Raw genomic sequence first — 23,239 nt, forward strand, 5'->3', positions numbered from 1 at the left:
TAACTGTAGCACTTGCCATATTTCCAAGACAGAAAAATACATTTTCAAAGAAACCGTGAACTTGAAAGTTTGGCACATTGTTATCCGCTAGGGTCCATATTTGAAGGATCTTTTATAAATGGAGGTAATTTTACAATCAATCTTAAGGACAACACAAGTATGTCACAAACAGTTTCAGCTCCTCCAAAGAAAAGGAGTTATATACAATAGTGACACAGATCACTAATTACCCATGAATAGTCTAATGCAACATGTTACTCTTTGTTACAAAGTATAACTACAGTAGAACTAAATTCCCAGTATTGTTTCATTATTTACAATATAACTTTTCAAAATTGGAACTGATGAAAATCAAACAGTTTTTTGTAATAAATATGAATTATTTATTGTTAATTCCATATAACATCCATATATTACACATGATAATACCTCATTACTATGTGATGTTTTATGTTGTTATTTTTCTTTGCCTAAATATATAAACTGTGTACTTAGGATGGAACGGTTATACAACAGCCCTCACTGACATATCTGTATTAATGAGCCGCATGTAAACATGTGCATGTGAACTACATAACACTAGTGAAGAGTTCATTTTACTGTAAAGGAAAATATTTGGTGAGAAAAATAATCTATGTTGGGGTTTGGACCGAGACAAGGGATTCCTAGTTGTGGGGTTACATTATTTGTCTCCCAACGAGGCAAGCCTTGTGGGGAGATAAATAATGTAACCCCTTCACTGGGATTTTTTGTCTTGGTCCAAACCCCAATATAGATTCTATATATCTCAAGACACCAAACAATGACAGGGCTGATTTTATCTCAAACAATGACAGGGCTTGTTGTCTTTGATCAATTTGGTACAGCATACAACCTGTGAGATGTATAACAGTCACAAGGATTGTCGGACAACTTACAAATCATTCTTGTCAGACAATATGTACATCATTTTCATCAGGGACAGTAATCATCCTGGGTTTAACAATCTTCAAATCAATTAGCGACAATAATCATCTTTTTTCCATTCCGTCCACTCATGCATATAAACTAATGTATGGGAAATCAACCTACCAATTGGCCTGTCAACTCATGCATGTCAACCAGTGTGCTCGAAACCAACCTCCTTTTTGGTCTGTCTGTCAACTCATGCATGTCAACCAGTGTACTGGAAATCAACCTACTTTTTGGCCAGTCCTTCAGCTCACGCATGTCAACCAGTGTACTGTAGATCAACCTACTTTTTGGCCAGTCTGTCAACTCATGCATGTCAACCAGTGTACTGCAAATCAATCCACTTTTTGGCCAGTCTGCCAGCTCATGCATGCCAACCAGTGTACTGTAGATCAACCTACCTTTTGGCATGTCTGTCAGCTCATGCATCATGCCTGTCAACCTATTTATTGTAGATCAACCTACTTTTTGGCCAGTCTGTCAGCTCATGTATGTCAACCAGTGTACTGTAGATCAACCTACATTTTCGCCAGTCTGTCAACTCATGCATGTCAACCAGTGTACTGGAAATCAACCTACTTTTTGGCCAGTCTGTCAGCTGATGCATGTCAACCAGTGTACTGTAGATCAACCTAATTTTTGGCCTGTCTGTCAGCTCATGGATGTCAATTGGTGTATTGTAGATTAACCTACGTTTTGGCCAGTCTCTCAGGTAATGCATGTCAACCAGTGTACTGGAGATCAACCTACTTTTTGGCCAGTATGTCAGCTCATGCGTGTCAAATAGTGTACTGGAAATTAACCTTCTTTTTGGCCAGTCTGTCAGCTCATGCATGTCAACCAGTGTACTGTAGATCAACTAACTTTTTTGGCCAGTCTGTCAGCTCTTGCATGTCAACCAGTGTACTGTAGCCTGTCTGTCAGCTGATGCATGTCAACCAATGTAATTTTGGCCTGTCTGTCAGCTCATGCATGTCAACCGGTGTATTGTTGATCAACCTACGTTTTGGCCAGTCTGTCAGGTCATACATGTCAACCAGTGTACTGGAGATCAACCTACTTTTTGGCCAGTATGTCAGCTCATGCGTGTCAACCAGTGTACTGGAAATTAACCTTTTTCACCAGTCTGTCAGCTCTTGTATGTCAACCAGTGTACTGTAGATCAACCAACTTTTTTGGCCAGTCTGTCAGCTCTTGCATGTCAACAAGTGTACTGGAAATCAAACTAATTTTTGGCCAGTCTGTCAGCTCATGCATGTCAACCAGTGTACTGTAGCCTGTCTGTCAGCTCATGCATGTCAACCAATGTACTGTAGATCAACCTACTTTTTGGCCTGTCTGTTAGTCCATGCATGTCAACACTGGAAATCAACTTACTTTTTGGCCAGTCTGTCAGCTCATGAATATCAAATAATGTTCACGTGGGAAAGCCTGCCAGTAGCTTCTCGTGGGTCACTGGTTCTTCCCTGAGTTTTCCAGGGTTCTTCCTCCATCAGTTACACTGGCCGCCATGTATAACCTATATTGTGCTGAAAAATGGCGTTAAACCCTAGAACAACAACAACAACAACATCAAATAATGTTCTAAAAATCAACATTGTTTTATTCCATGTCTACAGGCAGGTGTATTATAAGCATGGCTTTTGACCTTGAACCTGATGTCATGGATCAAATACTGCTAAATCTGCCTCATATTCTCAAGACCTCCTTGCAGACACGTATCATGATGTCCCACCCAGTCACATTATCATGACACTAGGCCGACCAGTCCCAACACAAGACCTCCTTGCAGACACGTATCATGATGTCCCACCCAGTCACATTATCATGACACTAGGCCGACCAGTCCCAACACAAGACCTCCTTGCAGACACGTAGCATGATGTCCCACCCAGTCACATTATCATGACACCAGGCCGACCAGTCCCAACACAAGACCTCCTTGCAGACACGTAGCATGATGTCCCAGCCAGACACATTATCCTGACACTAGGCCAACCAGTCCCAACACAAGACCTCCTTGCAGACATGTTGCATGATGTCCCACCCAGCCACATTATCCTGACACCAGGCTGACCAGTCCCAACACAAGACCTCCTTGCAGACACGTAGCATGATGTCCCACCCAGTCACATTATCATGACACTAGGCCGACCAGTCCCAACACAAGACCTCCTTGCAGACACGTAGCATGATGTCCCACCCAGTCACATTATCATGACACCAGGCTGACCAGCAGAATGACCAGTCCTGATACAAGTCCTCCTTGCAGACACGTAGCATAATATCCCACCCACTCACATTAGCCTGACATCAGGCTAACCAGTCCTGACACAAGACCTCCTTGCAGACACGTAGCATGATGTCCCACCCAGTCACATTATCCTGACATCAGGCTGACCAGTCCTGACACAAGACCTCCTTGCAGACACGTAGCATGATGTCCCACCCAATCACATTATCCTGACACCAGGTCGACCAGTCCTGAAACAAGACCTCATTTGCTATTTTTATATCTTATGTATATGTTTGAACTGTGTTACTCACGAACCATTATGTATGAAAATATGAAGCCATAATGCCTAAAATGGCACTCCATCAAGATAATCTTCAAATAAATCCAAAACAACGGATTTGACCATATTCAAAAGTTTTTATAACAAAATCAATGTCAGTGCAAGACAAAAGTATTTTTATAACCAAATCAATGTCAGTGCACTATCAACGTGTGTGTGTGATTAGGATTTTTAATGTAGCTTTTTAAAAAAATTCAGTCATGTCACTACAATGTCTGCATTGTAGCAGTTTATAGTGATGTCTAGCATTGGGGCATCATGCAGCAGACACGTAGCATGATGTCCCACCCAGTCACATTATCCTGACACCAGACCGACCAGTCCGAACACTAACCTCTTAATGCTGAGTGCATAGCGAGGTAGCTGTTAGTACCATTTTTGTAAGTCTTTGGTACGACTTGGCCGGGGATCCAACCCACAACCTCCCGCTTCCGAGGCAGATGCTCTAACCACTAGGCCACTGGAGCGGTCACACTTTTCTGTAGAAATGCAAATAAAAAGATGAAGTCTGGTAAACATCCATAACATCGTTTTCATTACTAACGAAATTCATGCTGGAAAAAGTCCTTCATTTAAAACTCTACACCAATAAGATAAACCCATTAAACTGAAAAGCAATATCCTAAATTTTCTAAATATACAAATGCAACAAGAAGTCGATGATATAAACAAAAGTAAATGAATAGTATAAGTACAAAAGGGATAAGTAATTATTACCCACAATGCTTTTTAACTGTACATTTATATATCACACTGCTCAATGGAAATATTCACATATGTATGTCTATTAAGAGTGAAAATATAACTGGATAGTATCTCCCCTTTCTTATTAATTGTGAGTGGTCACTGAATGAACCCAATTTCTCTTCAGTTGCTTTTTCTAGTAAAGACTGTGTGATTATTGGATAAAAAAATATTTATCTATATCACACCAATTCAATTCAATAAATGTATTTGTGATCATAGCATTGACTCTGTGTGCATGTGTGTGTGTGTGTATATATATATATATATATATATATACATATACACATACACATACATACACACAGTGCAACCACCACCACTCCCATAACGCGAAATTCGGATATAATGCAGTCGTAGCATGGCACCCAAAATTTCATATATTCATTTCCACATTAACAAATATTTTTTGTTCAAAGTACATGAAACAGTGAATAAAATAATGTATTTTATGGGAGGAGATCGCGTACGAATTCAAATTTAATATGATCATGGCGTGGTTGTTGAAATTTCAAATACATGAATGTGTATTTGTCTCGTATCGAGAAAGAAATATTTGTTTAAGTATGAGAAACAGTTTGTAAAATGTTTCTTATTATTTTGGGGAAGAGTTCGAGTATGAATTTTAATATAGTATGATCGTGGCATAGCTTCTGAAATTGAACAATATCACCAGGTTCTTGAAGTGTTATGCCAAAATAAACATCGGAAATGTTACTGATCACTGGTCTATGAGCAAAGCCAGTAAGTTGTCTGTAATTGTCTTCAGTTAATTATGTTTATAATCTTTGTTCGAACAATAGCCAACATGTGTTTCTTCTTTAACTGCACACAGCAGACAATGCGGTCGTTGATAAAAGATTATCACAGTTTAATAAACATCAACAAATAAAAGCCGCCAGCATGTTTGCTGGACTTGGCGGTGTTATTATATGTAATGAGTTGACCAGTAAATAATGTCCACTTTATTAGCTGGAATTTGAAAGGGTACAAAATTGTACATGTGTTCAGCTTTCAAACAAAATGTATAAAAGTGACTCGTGACCAATGCAGGCCCACTGCTCTTAGTTCATGGGGTTTACACGTGTACGGGGTTTGCTTATGAACTCAATATTAATTTCCTATTTTTTTATAAAATTATTTTACCTTTATGGAAAAGCAAGTTCACAAACGCAATTCACTCTCTGCACTTTGTGCAAGCGAAATTTATTATCATTTTGGGGGAGTTGATCATGTATGAATTTTAATATAATACGATATATAATACGATCATGGCGTGGTTCTGGAAATTTTAAATACATGTATGCATTTGAGTATAATACGATATATAATACGACCATGGCGTGGCTCCTGAAATTTTAAATACATTTATGAATTTGAGTATAATACGATTTATAATACATCATGGCAAGGTTCCGGAAATTTTAATACATATATGTGTATTTTTCTTGTACCCGGAAAAATACTTTTAATTAAAGTACGAGAAGTAGTGTGTAAAATGTTCGGGCATGAATTCAGATTTAATAGGATTGTGGCTTGGCTTCTGAAATATAACAATTTCACCAGGTTCTTGAAGTCCTATGCCAAAATAAACATTACCGGAAATGTTACTTATTAATTACTGATCCATGAGTAAAGCCATTAAGTCGTCTTTGCGATTGCCTTCAATTAATTATATATACAATCGTTGCTCGGACAATAGCCGACATGTGTTTCTTCTTTAACTGCATAAACAACTAAGCAGCAGACAATGTGGTGGTTGATAAAAGATTCTCACAATTCAATAACCGTAACAAAACAAAAGCTGTCAACATGTTTGCTGGGCTTGGCAGTGTTATTAGACTCAGTCAGTTGACCAGTAAATAAATGTCCACTTTCTAAGCCGGAAATTGAAAGGGTATGAAATTTTACATGCGTTCAGCTTAATTTTTTTTTATATAAAAGTGACTCGTCACCATTAGAAGCCCACGGCACTTAGTTCTCTGGTTTGACATGGGTATGGTGTTTGTTTATGAACTCCTTATTAATTTTCTATATTTTATAAAAATATTTTACTGTTATGGAAAAGCAAGTTCACAAATGCAAATCGATCTCTGCACTTTGCACAATGATTAGTATAGTAGTTTTCACACATTTCTTTCGCTATTCACAAAATCTGAAGTAAAAGTTATATGCAAGCTGAAGGAATGTGTTGATTGTTAATTATTCTTGATGTAGTCGTTTCAACGAATAGGCATACGAGCATTAATTATTGGAAATTTGCAATGGATAAATGTACACAAAAACTTATATGAGAAAATTTTAGCAGTATGAAATTTGTAGACTGTTCATAGACCCTGGAACAATAATGAACTGAACATGTGCTTCGTCTTTCTTAACCTAATTTTGCTGTTAATTTTCCCATTGAATTCAGACACATAATGATGTGACAAAATTATTGAATAGTTTAAATATGTATGCAGCTTTTGCAATGCAATTACATATTTTATGGATTAATTGCAAGCACCAACAGTACGATGTCAGACAGCAAGTAAACGGTGTTGATACTCTGTTCATGATGTATATTAGACGTTTAATTCAGACGCAATGACCTGGGAAAAAAATATTGAATATTGCAAATCTGTGTGCAATTTTTCAATGGAATTACATGCATTATATATGAACAGCATGCCACAACGGCACGATAGTAAACGGTGTTGATACCCTATTCATCATACACATTAGACATGAATACACGGTATATGTGATAATGAGTTGTTCTCTGAAAAAAGTAAAATACTGTAAAACCCCACATTAACGCGAAAACGATATTAATGCGATCCAATTGTTTGGACCCCAGCCACACAGCAGTGCTAAAAAAAATCCCAGATGCCCGGGTTCTAATTTCGGATCAGGCCTATCCTGTACTCTAAAAGAGGTGCCCATCAGGATTGTCAAAAAAATAATACAATTTGTCAGATAAACTTTTGATCTCACTAACGACATGCAAAATGTATTTTCAAGATGTTGACAAACCTGCCATAATAGGGCGTAATCTGTTTAAAAGCAAGATCACCCCTGTCCTATGTGAAGAGGAGATCTGATTTTAATTAAACTATAACATGGCACATCATGCAAAAACATGATTTCGTAATTCACCAATCTCCGATTTGGTTGTGTTTCAAGAGAACACAATTTTATGTAATCTTCAAAAATAAAACAAAAACCACATTCAGTATATGTCGGTTACATGTAGCATAAAGAAATGGTAAACAGTCATGATTGGAGCCGAGGTAAAACTATCCTTTAGCCAACTTAAATAGCAACAATTAAAAAGCAAAGAGATAAGGTGTAATCATCTATTACCTGATTGGCTAACAATAGCTAGTGAGATGTATATCAGACTGCTTATTGTGCCAATTTTCATAGGTAGGATTAGATTGTGGAACAACCCAATATAGCTGAATCAAAGATAATCTAGATACGTGTAGGAGAACAAAAGTATTACATATTGTTATAAATGAGGATCTTACTGCATATAGAAAATGCAAAGCAAAATCATTTAAATTGTCAGAATACTGAGAGAAAAAATCTTTGAGCACTGCACAGATACAAATTGGTGATATTTTCCCATGTACATCCATAATTACAAGCAGGGATAAAAATCAACAGTACAAGTGAAATACCTGAACATCAGACCCTATGTCAAGGTTCACATCTCCACCACCATGACATATTTCCATGAATCTAGGTGACTGATAGTTATTCAACTTATTGTTATGATTTACTTTAATCTTGTCTTGAAATAAAATGTGCATAGTATGCACACAAAGGTTGACTATGTCATACTTTTAATCCAGCCTAGTGCATAAGGTGTCTTTAACAAATAACATATCAGTAACATCTGAGGTTGTAAAGTGAAAGAGAAATAAAGTACCTGATCGTCAAACATTTGCTATATCATTGTACCAATAAATATGAAGACTTGTATCTACTTACATTGCTCCTGTTGCCAAGTATAGTTTTATGTTCAATTCAAAACCAAACGTAAGGTCACTGTGCATGAAATATAGGCAGACCTGCTAACTCTGTCGAGTCCATCTCAGTAAGGCAGTCGATTTTTTCCATAAGACTGAGAAGTCTTCAGTAAGGTGTAACAAAATATCAATAACTACTATTGTAAAGCTGGCAAACGCAATTAAAATTTTGACACAGCAATGATAAACATTATGTTCAACTGAAAAGTTTGTAAGTACACATAGACTTTATTTACCACTAGTACAGTTGCACAAACCTCTAATTCCAAAGCCTATGCAACTCAATTGCATGTTGCTATCTCTCAACTTGACATAATTCTTGGAAATTCTTTTAAATTTCACATGACGATGGTAGTCATATCTCCTGCCATGAAAAACTACTCAAACTGGCACATGATGTCATATAAACGTAATCGTGTCCTTTCCAGCTTTTATTCACAAGAATCTGAATACTCCTTTTTTATTCTTCTGTGTTGATTATTAACACTTTTCTAGAAACTTATTTTCCCTTACGTCTTAAACATTCATCACTTTCTGGGCGTGATTTTTAATTTTTATAATCAACAAATTGATCAAGCAGATCCTTCACATGAACAAATAAGTGCAGTGTAAAGCACCTGGGGTGCTGCTGTAAAGTTAGTGTGGTTCCCTGACTAAATTCACTAATTCTATAATGAAACCCGGATCAAAATAAAACACGGATAAACCAATTATCTGTAATTTTTGGCAACGATCATTTTTCTGTAGTTGTTTCTATTATGCTGTAAGTCCATATTTTAAGGGTAAATTTCTTAAGAGTTGGCAGGTTTATATAGGTAACACAGACCTCTTTTGACACAAAAAATGTTGACCCTATCAAGATGCATCCATTCACCAAGTTTCTTGTTTGTATGCATAACAAGCAAAATATCATGTGGTCATGAACTAAATGAAAAACCTGACCTATACTATTAAAATAAAATAAAAAATTTACATTGTACCTTTCTTGTTTTAAGACTGCGGTACTAACAGAAACACATATCATCAAGTTCACAATTGTGAAAAATAGCAACTGTGAAAAATAATCATTAAACAAAATATAACCCAATGTCAATGAAGTACAAAATATGGTTAATTTGGATCTACTGAAATCAGGTCATAGTTCTCATGAAGATGCATCACAGCGTTTCATGAGTTTATACAGGATAATATGCATGCATACAGCCTAATGCATGTGGTCGTGAGCTAACCTAAACCAGTAAAATGAGAAAAACGGGTCACAGTGACCTTTTCCTGACACAAGTGTGGTACTAAGAAAGATACATACAATCCAGTTTAGGGAGAACAGTATCAACAGTAAAAATGTACATATGGGTCACAGAAAGTTACTTAAGGATGGTGTAGCATTTATCAAGATGTACTCTCTTGCTATATTTTTGATTCCAGGCATGGAAGTATTATACAGCACATACAACAACATGGTCATGAGCTAGATGATTCCAGGCATAGAAGTATCATACAGTACAAAATACAACAGTGTGGTCATGAGCTAGATGATTCCAGGAATGGAAGTATTATACAGCACACAATACAACAATGTGGTCATGAGCTAGATGACTCCAGGCATGGAAGTATTATACAGTACACAATACAACAGTGTGGCCATGAGCTAGATGATTCCAGGCATGGAAATATTTATACAGTACACAATACAACAATGTGGTCATGAGCTAGATGATTCCAGGCATGGAAGTATTATACAGTACACAATGCAACAGTGTGGTCATGAGCTAGATGATTCCAGGCATGTAAGTATTATACAGTACACAATGCAACAGTGTGGTCATGAGCTAGATGATTCCAGGCATGTAAGTATTATACAGTACACAATGCAACAGTGTGGTCATGAGCTAGATGATTCTAGGCATAGAAGTATTATACAGTACACAATACAACAATGTGGTCATGAGCTAGATGATTCCAGGCATGGAAGTATCATACAGTACACAATGCAACAGTGTGGTCATGAGCTAGATGATTCCAGGCATGTAAGTATTATACAGTACACAATGCAACAGTGTGGTCATGAGCTAGATGATTCCAGGCATGTAAGTATTATACAGTACACAATGCAACAGTGTGGTCATGAGCTAGATGATTCCAGGCATAGAAGTATCATACAGTACACAATACAACAGTGTGGTCATGAGCTAGATGATTCCAGGTTTATAAGTATTATACAGTACACAATACAACAGTGTGGTCATGAGATAGATGATTCCAGGCATGGAAGTATTATACAGTACACAATACAACAGTGTGGTCATGAGCTAGATGATTCCAGGTTTATAAGTATTATACAGTACACAATACAACAGTGTGGTCATGAGATAGATGATTCCAGGCATGGAAGTATTATACAGTACACAATGCAACAGTGTGGTCATGAGCTAGATGATTCCAGGCATGTAAGTATTATACAGTACACAATACAACAGTGTGGCCATGAGCTAGATGATTCCAGGCATGGAAATATTTATACAGTACACAATACAACAATGTGGTCATGAGCTAGATGATTCCAGGCATGGAAGTATTATACAGTACACAATGCAACAGTGTGGTCATGAGCTAGATGATTCCAGGCATGTAAGTATTATACAGTACACAATGCAACAGTGTGGTCATGAGCTAGATGATTCCAGGCATGTAAGTATTATACAGTACACAATGCAACAGTGTGGTCATGAGCTAGATGATTCTAGGCATAGAAGTATTATACAGTACACAATACAACAATGTGGTCATGAGCTAGATGATTCCAGGCATGGAAGTATCATACAGTACACAATGCAACAGTGTGGTCATGAGCTAGATGATTCCAGGCATGTAAGTATTATACAGTACACAATGCAACAGTGTGGTCATGAGCTAGATGATTCCAGGCATGTAAGTATTATACAGTACACAATGCAACAGTGTGGTCATGAGCTAGATGATTCCAGGCATAGAAGTATCATACAGTACACAATACAACAGTGTGGTCATGAGCTAGATGATTCCAGGTTTATAAGTATTATACAGTACACAATACAACAGTGTGGTCATGAGATAGATGATTCCAGGCATGGAAGTATTATACAGTACACAATACAACAGTGTGGTCATGAGCTAGATGATTCCAGGCATGGAAGTATCATACAGTACACAATGCAACAGTGTGGTCATGAGCTAGATGATTCCAGGCATGGAAGTATTATACAGTACACAATACAACAGTGTGGTCATGAGCTAGATGATTCCAGGCATGGAAGTATTATACAGTACACAATACAACAATGTGGTCATGAGCTAGATGATTCCAGGCATGGAAGTATTATACAGTACACAATGCAACAGTGTGGTCATGAGCTAGATGATTCCAGGCATGTAAGTATTATACAGTACACAATACAACAGTGTGGTCATGAGCTAGATGATTCCAGGTTTATAAGTATTATACAGTACACAATACAACAGTGTGGTCATGAGATAGATGATTCCAGGCATGGAAGTATTATACAGTACACAATACAACAGTGTGGTCATGAGATAGATGATTCCAGGCATGGAAGTATTATACAGTACACAATACAACAGTGTGGTCATGAGCTAGATGATTCCAGGCATGGAAGTATTATACAGTACACAATACAACAGTGTGGTAATGAGATAGATGATTCCAGGCATGGAAGTATTATACAGTACACAATACAACAGTGTGGTCATGAGCTAGATGATTCCAGGTTTATAAGTATTATACAGTACACAATACAACAGTGTGGTCATGAGCTAGATGATTCCAGGTTTATAAGTATTATACAGTACACAATACAACAGTGTGGTAATGAGCTAGATGATTCCAGGTTTATAAGTATTATACAGTACACAATACAACAGTGTGGTCATGAGATAGATGATTCCAGGCATGGAAGTATTATACAGTACACAATACAACAGTGTGGTAATGAGATAGATGATTCCAGGCATGGAAGTATTATACAGTACACAATACAACAGTGTGGTCATGAGCTAGATGATTCCAGGTTTATAAGTATTATACAGTACACAATACAACAGTGTGGTCATGAGATAGATGATTCCAGGCATGGAAGTATTATACAGTACACAATACAACAGTGTGGTCATGAGCTAGATGATTCCAGGCATGGAAGTATTATACAGTAGACAATACAACAGTGTGGTCATGAGCTAGATGATTCCAGGCATGGAAGTATTATACAGTACACAATACAACAGTGTGGTCATGAGCTAGATGATTCCAGGCATGGAAGTATTATACAGTACACAATGCAACAGTGTGGTCATGAGCTAGATGATTCCAGGTTTATAAGTATTATACAGTACACAATGCAACAGTGTGGTCATGAGCTAGATGATTCCAGGTTTATAAGTATTATACAGTACACAATACAACAGTGTGGTCATGAGCTAGATGATTCCAGGCATGGAAGTATTATACAGTACACAATGCAACAGTGTGGTCATGAGCTAGATGATTCCAGGCATAGAAGTATTATACAGTACACAATGCAACAGTGTGGTCATGAGCTAGATGATTCCAGGCATAGAAGTATTATACAGTACACAATACAACAGTGTGGTCATGAGCTAGATGATTCCAGGCATGGAAGTATTATACAGTACACAATGCAACAGTGTGGTCATGAGCTAGATGATTCCAGGTTTATAAGTATTATACAGTACACAATACAACAGTGTGGTCATGAGCTAGATGATTCCAGGTTTATAAGTATTATACAGTACACAATACAACAGTGTGGTCATGAGATAGATGATTCCAGGCATGGAAGTATTATACAGTACACAATACAACAGTGTGGTCATGAGCTAGATGATTCCAGGTTTATAAGTATTATACAGTACACAATACAACAGTGTGGTCATGAGATAGATGATTCCAGGCATGGAAGTATTATACAGTACACAATACAACAGTGTGGTAATGAGATAGATGATTCCAGGCATGGAAGTATCATACAGTACACAATACAACAGTGTGGTCATGAGCTAGATGATTCCAGGTTTATAAGTATTATACAGTACACAATACAACAGTGTGGTCATGAGCTAGATGATTCCAGGTTTATAAGTATTATACAGTACACAATACAACAGTGTGGTCATGAGATAGATGATTCCAGGCATGGAAGTATTATACAGTACACAATACAACAGTGTGGTAATGAGATAGATGATTCCAGGCATGGAAGTATTATACAGTACACAACACAACAGTGTGGTCATGAGCTAGATGATTCCAGGTTTATAAGTATTATACAGTACACAATACAACAGTGTGGTCATGAGATAGATGATTCCAGGCATGGAAGTATTATACAGTAGACAATACAACAGTGTGGTCATGAGCTAGATGATTCCAGGCATGGAAGTATTATACAGTACACAATACAACAGTGTGGTCATGAGCTAAATGATTCCAGGCATGGAAGTATTATACAGTACACAATACAACAGTGTGGTCATGAGCTAGATGATTCCAGGCATGGAAGTATTATACAGTACACAATACAACAGTGTGGTCATGAGCTAGATGATTCCAGGCATGGAAGTATTATGCAGTACACAATACAACAGTGTGGTCATGAGCTAGATGATTCCAGGTTTATAAGTATTATACAGTACACAATACAACAGTGTGGTCATGAGCTAGATGATTCCAGGCATGGAAGTATTATACAGTACACAATACAACAGTGTGGTCATGAGCTAGATGATTCCAGGCATGGAAGTATCATACATTACACAATACAACAGTGTGGTCATGAGCTAGATGATTCCAGGCATGGAAGTATTATACAGTACACAATACAACAGTGTGGTCATGAGCTAGATGATTCCAGGCATGGAAGTATTATACAGTACACAATACAACAGTGTGGTCATGAGCTAGATGATTCCAGGCATGGAAGTATTATACAGTACACAATACAACAGTGTGGTCATGAGCTAGATGATTCCAGGCATGGAAGTATTATACAGTACACAATACAAAAGTGTGGTCATGAGATAGATGATTCCAGGTTTATAAGTATTATACAGTACACAATACAACAGTGTGGTCATGAGATAGATGATTCCAGGCATGGAAGTATTATACAGTACACAATACAAAAGTGTGGTCATGAGATAGATGATTCCAGGTTTATAAGTATTATACAGTACACAATACAACAGTGTGGTCATGAGATAGACTTGGACACTTGGGGCTCCCCACAAGGTACAGACCACTGTATAATAGACAATCATTATATTAAATGATATACAAAAATGGAATAATTTAAGCATGCAATTTAATGCATCATTAACTTAGCAGAGAATGAATTAATAAACATTCCCATTTTAAAACTGGGAAAAATAGCTTTAATCTCACCTTAAAGGGGACGAAAACCCGGACCTGCACAATTTTTTTGTAAATAGAAGGATATATAGTAGTTTGTGTAATTTATCCCGACTATTTGTTTCTTTGCATCTATTGTATTTGCACAATCATTTCATACAAAATATTGTCCTGTATTACGAGATCAAACGGAAAGAACCTGTTAGCTGCCTTCCATACAAGCAGGATGTGACGTCATTTGAGACGATTAACATATAAGAGTTGTATTCAGTTTGTGCAGCGAAGTGTCAAGTAGAAACAAGATGGTTCAATGCGCAGCTCTAAATTGCGTGAATAATAGCAGTTCTGGAACAGTCCTTAATTATTTTACTCTTTTTTTTTCTCCATCTATGAAAAGTAAGAAATTATCTACCAAATGAAATAACATTAAAGAAATGTTAACGCTGTTTCATTCAATGTTTCCAGCATCAATTTATTATGCACGTTGGATTTAGTATGTAACTGCATCGGATGAATATGCATTTTGTCTTCCACACTTACGTTCAAGACTGTTTTCCACTCGTTATATAACAAACCCCTCCTTCCCATTCAGCATTCATCTTTTTTTGTGTAATGTTGATAAAAGAAAAATAAATCACTTATAATTGAAAGTCTGTGTGCTCATATAAACTCGTTAGATTTCTTGTAACTACACACACCAGAACACCACGATACAATTTTTAAAAAAAAATTAAACAAATGTTACTGTTAACTTTCTTGATTGATAAATCTATTATAGTAACATTATTCATTAATGTGGTAATTACTCTCAAACTCGGACCCGGCTGATTCGGTACAAATCGCTGACTGATTCGGCCCATATATCTTGCTGATTCTCCAAACTTCCAAGCTGATTCGGACCATGTGAAATGTTATTCAGTTTAGTCCAGGATTTAAATGTGACATTTAAATTTGTTTTTAAAGATGATCTTCTCATTATGTCCCAAGTACGTTGAGCAGTTCAAATATGCATTTAAAGTAACAAAATCCCGTTAGTACGCGTGATCATGGTATTGTTATATATAATAAAATGACGTAATCATGTTTATTGTGCATCGGCAATTTAGTAGTGAAATATTTTTTAAACTTCTCGTTCAACTTTAAATAGTTTGTTTTATTGAGAAATAATAAAATTACGAACACTGACAAAAAAAGAAGAAATAAACTAAATGATGGGCGTAGTACATGATAGCTTTTAGAAACCGTCCGAATTCTGTGCATTAGCCATGATGTTAAACTCAATAGAGAACGGATTACCTGAGTAGGCGTCAATGATACTTTTTATCGAGTTCAAGTAACATTCGTCAATAGTTAGCAAATCTCAATGAACAATCAGATTAAATTGTTCAGTTAGAGAGATGATACTATTACCGTTTGGATTATTCACGGCAAGAATTCAGTCGATTTCAGGTTATAGAGGTCCAAGCCATAAAGTCGTCTCATGATGGCATTAGTTATTATGTTGGAGCCCTTTCATGTATAAAACTGCAGATGTCACATCATGCTTACACCCGCTCTATTTTTTCCAATGGAAATGCATTTAATGATTTGAAGAACAGAGCAAAAGGGATGGATGCCACTTCTTTTTTCGTTAAGTACAGAAGCGGAATTGATCAAATGGAAAAGTTTAAAAGCTGTAAATTTTCTAGATTTGATAAGTTATTTAGTTGACGAAATACAACAATAAATAAAGCTTTAACAACCAGGGCGAGTTCTCCATAATTCATGATCAACAATGCCAGTGTGTACACAGTGTCTCAAATGACGTCACACCCGCTATTTTTACAGGGGGAGGGAAGCGCGTTGTTCTATTCAAGACCGATCGGGAGAGATGATCGGTTTTTCATACATTTCTTCGTAACGAGTAAGAATAAACGATACAAAATCTCAGAAAATGAACCTTATACATACAGCAAATTATATATGAAGTTTGTGAGAATTTTAGTTTTGCATGTTGGTCCCCTTTAAATGACAATTGATAGACACTGCAATTCCAACAGGGAACAACAGCCTTTATCTCACATGAAGAATGAATTAATAGACATTTCCATTTCAACTGGAAAATAATAGCCTTTCTCTCACCTGAAGTAGAGGATTGTGCCCATCTCATGATGGAACCTAAGGAATAGATCCAGTTCATCTCTGTCCTCAATCCTCACAGATCCCGATCTATTCATATCTTCAATGAGACTGCGTGTTACAACCTGATGGAAAGAAATGTAAAGAGTTATTATAATCCAAGAACCTGATAACAACCTGATAAAAAGAAATGTAAAACATTATTTAACTTATTACAATCCAACAGCCTGATGGAATGAAATGTAAAGAGTTATTACAATCCAACTACCTGATGGAAAGACATGTAAAGAGTTATTAAAATCCATCAGACTGATGAAAAGACATGTAAAGAGTTATAGCCTAATAACTAAAGTGAGATCCCATTAATATTAGACAAGTTGTAATATGTGATGAGCACATTCAAGATTGATACATCCTAATCTATATTTTGCACACTTAAGTTTTCATTGTAAACTGTCTGAACAAATGTTGAAAAATCAGACAATTTCAATCTCTCCCTGAGGAATAAAATATAATTATACATAATAAGAATACAATACTCCCTATCAAAAAACAGGAATCACATTTGAATGCCTGTAAATAAGTTCCTTTTTCATATGGAGACAATCCCAAGTGAAAGATTGAATCAAGTCACATTGTCTTAATGTAGACAATCCCAAGTGAAAGATGGATTCAAGTCACATTGTCTTAATGGAGACAATCCCAAGTGAAAGATGGATTCAAGTCACATTGTCTTAATGGAGAGAATCCCAAGTGAAAGATTGATTTAAGCCACATTGTCTTAATGGAGACAATCCAAAGTCAAAGATGGATTCAAGTCACATTGTCTTAATGGAGACAATCCCAAGTCAAAGATGGATTCAAGTCACATTGTCTTAATGGAGACAATCCCAAGTGAAAGATGGATTCAAGTTACAGTGTCTTAATGGAGACGATCCCAAGTGAAAGATGGATTCAAGTCACATTGTCTTAATGGAGACAATACCAAGTGAAAGATGGATTCAAGTCACATTGTCTTAATGGAGACAATCCCAAGTGAAAGATGGATTCAAGTCACATTGTCTTACTCCCTACTCATTTCTCACTCAATAAAGATCCCCGTTTTCAGAATCACTTAGAACTATGTTGTAATGCTGTAAGTTGGCTGTATTTTAATGCTGTATGTTGTATTATAATGCTGTAGGTTGTATTATAATGATGTAGGTCGTATTTTAATGCTGTAGGTCCTATTGTAATGATGTAGTTGGTCATATTTTAATGCTGTAGTTGGTTGTATTTTAATGTCATGTGATGTGACTTTGGATTTTTAACATAGCTTTAACACTTTGTCAGTCATATCGCTACGATGTCTGCAATGTGGCAGTTTATAGCAATGTCTAGCACTGTGGCATCATGCTGCAGACATGTAGCATGATGTCCCACCCAGTCACATTATCCTGAGACCAGGCCAACCACTCCTAACACTAACCTCTTAATGCTGAACGCCCAGTGAGGCAGCTGTTAGTAATAATTTTGTAAGTCTTTGGTATGACTCAGATGGGGATTGAACCCACAACCTCCCGCATCCGAGGCGGACGTTCCAACCACTAGGCCACCAGAGCGGTGGTTGTATTTTAATGTTGTAGTTCGACATGTTTTAATGCTGCAGGTTTTATTTTAATGCTGTAGTTGGTTGTATTTTACTTAGCTGTATTTTAATGCTGCAGGTTGTATTTTAATGCTGTAGTTAGTTGGTTGTATTTTAATGCTGTAGTTAGTGGGCTATATTTTAATACTGTAGTTGGTTGTATTTTAATGCCACAGGTTGTATTGTAATGTTTTATTTTAATGCTGAAGTTAGTTGGTTGTATTTTAATGCTGTAGTTAGTTGGTTATATTTTAATACTGTAGTTGGTTCTATTTTAATGCCACAAGTTGTATTGTAATGTTGTATTTTAATGCTGTAGTTGGATATATTTTAATGCTGTAGTTGGCTGTATTTTAATGTTGCAGGTTTTATTTAATGCTGTAGTTGGCTGTATTTTAATGTTGCAGGTTTTATTTAATGCTGTAGTTGGCTGCATTTTAATGTTGCAAGTTGTATTTTAATGATGTAGTTGGTTGTATTTTAATGCTGTAGTTAACATCCTTTAGAGTTCCAATTTGCATCACATGACACTTAGTTGAAATCACTTCAACTATATTTGAATGCTAAAATCTATGTCTGCATCACATCACATTGATTTCATAGCTGAAATCACTTTTACTATATTACATAACCATCCACTGCACTGACTTGGATGCGCTGTCCCATGTAACAAGATGATTTGATGTAAATGAATTAATAGACTCGACTACACTGGCCTAGGATTGTTTCATTCCAAAAGACATATGGACTGAATCATCCTAAATATTCCAAACAGGTCAACTTTATAAATTAGTTGAAATTATCAAGGTATTTTGCTTCATTACAGAGTCATCCATGTAGACACAAATCACAGCAATGTTGACAGGTGATTAGTAACCAACATATCCACATGAACATGAACTGAATAGAAAACTCTATTTTCTTATTATTGACTTGGTACAAGACTTACATGACTTGGTATTAAACTCACATGACTTGGTATTAGACTCACATGACTTGGTACTATACTCATCTTGACTTGCTATTAGACTAACATAGCCTAGTATTAGACTTACCTTGACTTGGTACAGGACTTACATGATCTGGTATTAGACTTAACAAAACTTGGTATTAGATTTAATGACTTGCTATTAGACTTACATGACTTAATACAAGACTTACATAACTTGGTAGTAGAATAATCTTGACTTGGTACAAGACTTATGTAACTTGGTATTAGACTCACAATAACTTGGTATCAGACTTCCCTTGACTTGGTATTATACTCACTATGTTGTTGTTGTTGTAGGGTTTAACGCCATTTTCAGCACACAATAGGCTATACATGGAGGCCAGTATTAATGGTGGACGAAGAACCCGGGAAAACCCCATAGAAAACCAAGGACTATTGGCAATCTATCTCACATACCCACATTAGTCAAATCCAAGTCTCGAACCCATGCAAACAGAGGTGAGATGGCAGTGATCCGTAACAAAGAGCGCTTCAAACCATTAGGCCACTCTGGTCCCCAGACTCTATATGACTTGGTATTAGACTTACAATGACTTGGTACAAGACTTACATGACTTGGTATTAGACTTATCTTTAGTTGGTAATAGACTTACCCTGACTTGCTTTTATACTTATCTTGACTTGGTATTAGACTTACATAACTTGGTATTAGACTTACATGACTTGGTACAAGCCTTACATTACTTGGTATTAGTCTTACATGACTTGGTATTAGACTTACATGACTTGGTATTAGACTTACATTCACTTGCTATTAGACTTATATTGACTTGGTACATGAGTTACATGACTTGGTATTAGACTTATCTTGACTTGGTATTAGACTTACATGACTTGGTATTAGACTTACATTGACTTGCTATTAGACTTACATGACTTGGTATTAGATTCACAATGTCTTGGCATCATACTCACCATGACTTGGTATTAGACTTACATGATTTGGTATTATATTTCCATGATTTGGTATTAAATTTCCATGACTTGGCCTTTGAACTTTAAACCCCAGAATCTAACAAGTTACTCAAGTGCAAGCCATACACATTACGTTATCAAGGAATTTGATCCTGAACATAAGTGTGCAAAACTCCATTTGTTCATCAAGTCACAATTTCCTTAACCTTTGACCTTTCGTGCCAAAATCAATAGTTCTCTTCAACACTTCAAGTGCGCAAATTTTGGTCAAGATGCATGGTCTGAAATTCAAGTTATTATGCAAAAATCTTTCTTCTTCTTCCAGCCACAAAGACCATGACCTTTAACCTTTTACCTCCAAAATCAAGTTATTACGCAAAAATATTTTTTCTTCCACTTACAGTGACAATGATCTTTAGCCGTTAAACTCCAATAACAGTAGAGTTAAACCTTACCAAAAGAGTAAGCAATCTACAATCTTTGGTGAAGATATATGGTTGAAAAATGACGTGTTTGCACATAAACTATTTTTATTTTTCACCTGCAGAGTCTCTGACCTCTGACCTTAAAATCAAAAGGATTCTTCTTTACCCCAAGTACATGACATCGACTAAGTTCGGAAGAAGTAGATCATGTAAAGCAAAGTTATACATTTATTACAGAAACGAGAAATGCAAAATATGAATGAATAGATAAGTTGTATGCACATGTGTTGGCTTTTGGAAGGTGAATAAATGTTTTAAGTAATGGAAGGTGAATAAATGTCATAAGTTTTCCTGTTAGCTTTACCTTCACACCAGAATCTTTTAGTGTCATGATTGCTTGTTCCAAGGGAATCCAGCGGGCTGGTTTTTCCTCCCCCCAATGCGACTGTTCAGATGCTAATTCAAAAATTCTTCTTTTCAGTGTTTCCAGCATAGGATCATTATGGGTGTTATCAATGGCAATATCATCCATCAGGTGGCATATGGTTGGCTTGTCTTTCAAAATGTAGCGGAGTCCCTTAAAGTACTTGTCAATGACATCTTTTCGAGATTTCTGTAAATAAAACGAATTAAAGTGTGGTCATTTCACATGCAGTTTTGTGAGCATCATTTACATTCTAAATCAAGCATACTTATAACCACTGCTGCTTATTTATTAGCAACATGACATTCTGTGTATCAATATATCTATTGTATACTTCTCTATCCGACTGGTTACATTTAATTGTCTGTCCCTCCACATATGCATGCACTTCTCTCTATTTCAATCTATCCTAAATGTAGCTATCACCCCCATATTAAAAGCACCTGCTTCCATAGACAATAAATATCAATTATTGTATTATTTCATTATTCACCCTTTTTCATAATTATTTATTTAAATATAGGAATCAAGTAATTCAATACTAAATAATGCATTTACACAAGTAATGCATACTGTTGAGTTTCATTTTCATTTTAATTTCACTAGTTTTCCCCATAAGTGTCCTCAACAATGGTCATGGCCAAATGATATTGTCTTGTCAAGAGCAAATGCCTCTATGAAACCCCTTTAAAACTGTTTTTATACAGAAGTATATCAGATTCATTCCTTGAAAACAGGCAAGTCAAATAGTATTTTGCAAAGAGCTTGGGACCGTGAACCTCAAAAATGTTCAACCTCTATAAAACATAAACTGACCATGTTTGTTAATGCTGTCTAATGAGCAACATGATCTCAAACACACTTGACAGGATGCAAAGCCTACTTCAAAACTCTGGTAAGAAGATATAATAATACTAATCTGGGTTGATGTCCATTAAAAAATTCCACACCTACTAATCAGGTGTTCTGGTGTTACTTAGTCTTAGTATGTTACCATGACAGTCCGTACCTCAAATAAATGAAACTAGTATTCAAGTCTGTTCTAGAGACAACAATCATGAATGAGGAAGACAAACATATGGAACTAAACATTTGTCCGTAGTGATCATAATGAATCCGGGATTTTAAAGTCTGATGATGTGTCTGTATTGATCGTAATGATAAAGACATTTTAAGACCTGAATGGGTGTCCATGTTGATCATAATGGTCAAGGGATTTTAAATCCGGATTAATTGTCCAATTTTCATTTCAGAAACAGTTTTAAGATCGGACATGACGGGTCTTGACTTGATGCTGTCTCTATGGACATTAACAAAACGTAAATCTTATCAATTCAATTTTTATTACTTTCAATTAATACTTTCAGGCTCTCCTCTTCATATCCTCAAACAAGACAAATGAGGAAAATATACAATAGGCAAAGTTGTGTATACCAACTTTAAGTAAATCATTAATGCAAATTTTAAGAATTAAATTCTAATTTAATATACCTCTGAAAGCTTATCCACATGTGTGCCAACCAGAATCACATGAGGAGTGTTGGCATGAAGTGATGGTGCACAGGTGTGTATTGAGTTCATCCAAATCTCAACCAGGTCTGAAAAAAAAAAAACAGAAACTACTTACTATATAACTGTATCAAGTAAATAAATAAATAAATAAATAATAATAATAATTTTCATTTCTAGATGAATTTCCTGATGGTCATCCATTAATACACATATTTTCAGTTCTGCAAGCAAATAATTATGGAAAAATGCACATATATTATATTTTACAACTTGTTTGTGGTGTGCTAAATATCTGATAGTTTAGACTGTACAAATTAAACATATTCTGATCAAAGATATAATCAGCTTTGGAACTATGTTGATATGTTTTCCACATTTAATATAAATAACCAACATCCTTTATCCCAATACACATTAACAATTCATGTAAAAAGCCAATATCCTTTATTCCAGTATACATGATACATTCAGTGCAAACAACACTATTCCTTATTCCAG

At 36.1% G+C, this 23,239-nt stretch overlaps 1 protein-coding gene across 3 annotated transcripts in view; it reads right to left on the reverse strand.

Annotated features, from left to right (window-relative positions):
- LOC149789929 (uncharacterized) overlaps positions 1–23,239 on the reverse strand; it is a 160,198-nt gene that overhangs the window by 77,057 nt on the left and 59,902 nt on the right. For all 3 annotated transcript variants that reach the window (XM_089971994.1, XM_089971993.1, XM_089971992.1), the window contains exons 5-7: positions 22,721–22,827; positions 21,170–21,418; positions 16,830–16,951 (exon numbers count right to left, since the gene is read on the reverse strand). In XM_089971994.1, the coding sequence (XP_089828120.1) occupies positions 16,830–16,951; positions 21,170–21,418; positions 22,721–22,827 (478 nt within the window). The remainder of the gene's footprint in view (positions 1–16,829; positions 16,952–21,169; positions 21,419–22,720; positions 22,828–23,239) is intronic.

The sequence above is a fragment of the Sinohyriopsis cumingii genome, chromosome 10, assembly GCF_028554795.1.
Source record: "Sinohyriopsis cumingii isolate HCF-2022 chromosome 10, ASM2855479v2, whole genome shotgun sequence".
Lineage (NCBI taxonomy): Eukaryota > Metazoa > Mollusca > Bivalvia > Unionida > Unionidae > Sinohyriopsis > Sinohyriopsis cumingii.